This window comes from Antrostomus carolinensis, unplaced genomic scaffold (genome assembly GCF_000700745.2).
Source record: "Antrostomus carolinensis isolate BGI_N321 unplaced genomic scaffold, ASM70074v2 scaffold37673, whole genome shotgun sequence".
Classification (NCBI taxonomy): Eukaryota; Metazoa; Chordata; class Aves; order Caprimulgiformes; family Caprimulgidae; genus Antrostomus; species Antrostomus carolinensis.
The window spans coordinates 1-1,615 of NW_010306601.1; the positions used below are offsets into that span (position 1 = coordinate 1).

Consider the following 1,615-nt stretch of genomic DNA (forward strand, 5'->3'; position numbering starts at 1 on the left):
GCTCCGGGGCACTCACTGTCCTCTCCTTGGCTCCTTACCCCCGGCAGCCTGAGCTCTGTGACCGCAGCCTGCTGCGCTCTCAGCCGCGCTGCTGTGGGGGCAGGAGGCTCCTGTAGGTGCAGGGAGGGCAGGCAGAGGTGGAAGGTGCAGCTGTTTCCCCTCAATTCCTCCAGATCCCCCTTGTTTTGCCAGGAAAACAGAGGAGGACCTGGCCCTGGCCTGGGACCTCACTCCTGGGATAAGGTCTTGGACATCTCAATGCAAGGAGAGCGCCCAAGTGGCCAAGAGGGCCAAGGGCATCCTGGCCTGGATCAGCACTTCTGTGGCCAGTAGGACCAGGGAAGTTCTCTCACCTCTGTACTGGGCACTGGTGAGGCCACAGCTCAAGTGCTGGGTTCAGTGTTGGGCCCCTCACTCCAAGAAGGACATGGAGGTGCTGGAGCGTGTCCAGAGAAGGGCAACGGAGCTGGGGAAGGGTCTGGAGCACAAGTGTGCTGAGTTCCCTTGTGGCTGAGGGAACTGGGGGTGTTGAGCCTGGAGAAAAGGAGGCTGAGGGGAGACCTTGTGGCTCTGTGCAAGTCCCTTGGAGGAGGGTGGAGAGAGGTGGGGGTGGGTCTGTTCAACCAAGGACCAAGGGACAGGCCAAGAGGAAATGGGCTCCAGTTGTGGCCAGGGCAGTTGAGATGGGATGTGAGGAAGAATTTCTTTGCTGCAAGGGTTCTGAGGCATTGGAAGGGGTTGCCCAGGGCAGTGGTGGAGTCCCCATCCCTGGAGAGATCGAAGAGTCGTGTAGACACAGTGCTGAGGGACATGGGTTAGTCATAGGGGACTTGTCAGTGTTGGGTTCATGGTTGGACTCGATGATCTTCAAGGGCTTTTCCAATCCAGGCAACCTCCTGCGCTTCTCCGTCCCAGTAACAGCTGCTGTGTCCTGCCAGGGTTATGACACAGCTCGCCCTGGGTGTCTGTCCCCTTACCTGGCTCTTCCCTTTGGCTTTGCAGCTGGAAAACCACATTGTGCGTCTCCGGGAGGAGCTGGACCGGGAACGGGAAGAACGCAACTACTTCCAGCTGGAGCGTGATAAGATTCACACCTTCTGGGACATCACCCGGCGGCAGCTGGAGGAGAAGAGAGCCGAGCTGCGGAACAAGGACCGGGAGATGGAGGAGGCGGAGGAACGGCATCAAGTGGAGATCAAGGTGGGGAGGGAGGAGCCTGGGAGGTGCTGTGAGTGCCCCAAGCTCCGGATGAGACTCTGGCAAGGAGAGGGAGGAGCTGGGTGGGATGCAAGCCAGGAGTGCCTTGGCTAATGTCCCAGCTCTGCCTCCTGCTGACACCCACCCGTGTCTTGTCTCCAGGTTTACAAGCAGAAAGTGAAGCACCTGTTGTACGAACACCAGGAAAACCTGACCGAGCTGAAGGCAGAGGACACCCTGTCTCTGAAACGGGCCCAGAAGGATCACTGGGCCCAGGAGATGAACCTGTGGAAAGACCTGCGCTCCTTGAAGGTGAAGCTGAAGGAGCAGGAGATGGCCAACGAGGTGGTGGTGAAAGACTTATGCCTGGTAGGTCCCTGGCTGGGCTGGAGCCGTGTGCCAGGTGCCTCTGCTGCGG

The 1,615-nt window shown here is 59.3% G+C and overlaps 1 protein-coding gene across 1 annotated transcript in view; it reads left to right on the forward strand.

Annotated features, from left to right (window-relative positions):
* Nucleotides 1-996: 996 nt before the first annotated feature.
* DRC4 (dynein regulatory complex subunit 4) overlaps nucleotides 997-1,615 on the forward strand; it is a gene marked incomplete at its 3' end in the record, with an annotated part of 2,334 nt that continues 1,715 nt past the window's right edge. Inside the window, exons 1-2 of the mRNA XM_010165179.1 lie at nucleotides 997-1,200; nucleotides 1,360-1,566. Coding sequence (XP_010163481.1) covers nucleotides 1,162-1,200; nucleotides 1,360-1,566 — 246 coding nt within the window. The remainder of the gene's footprint in view (nucleotides 1,201-1,359; nucleotides 1,567-1,615) is intronic.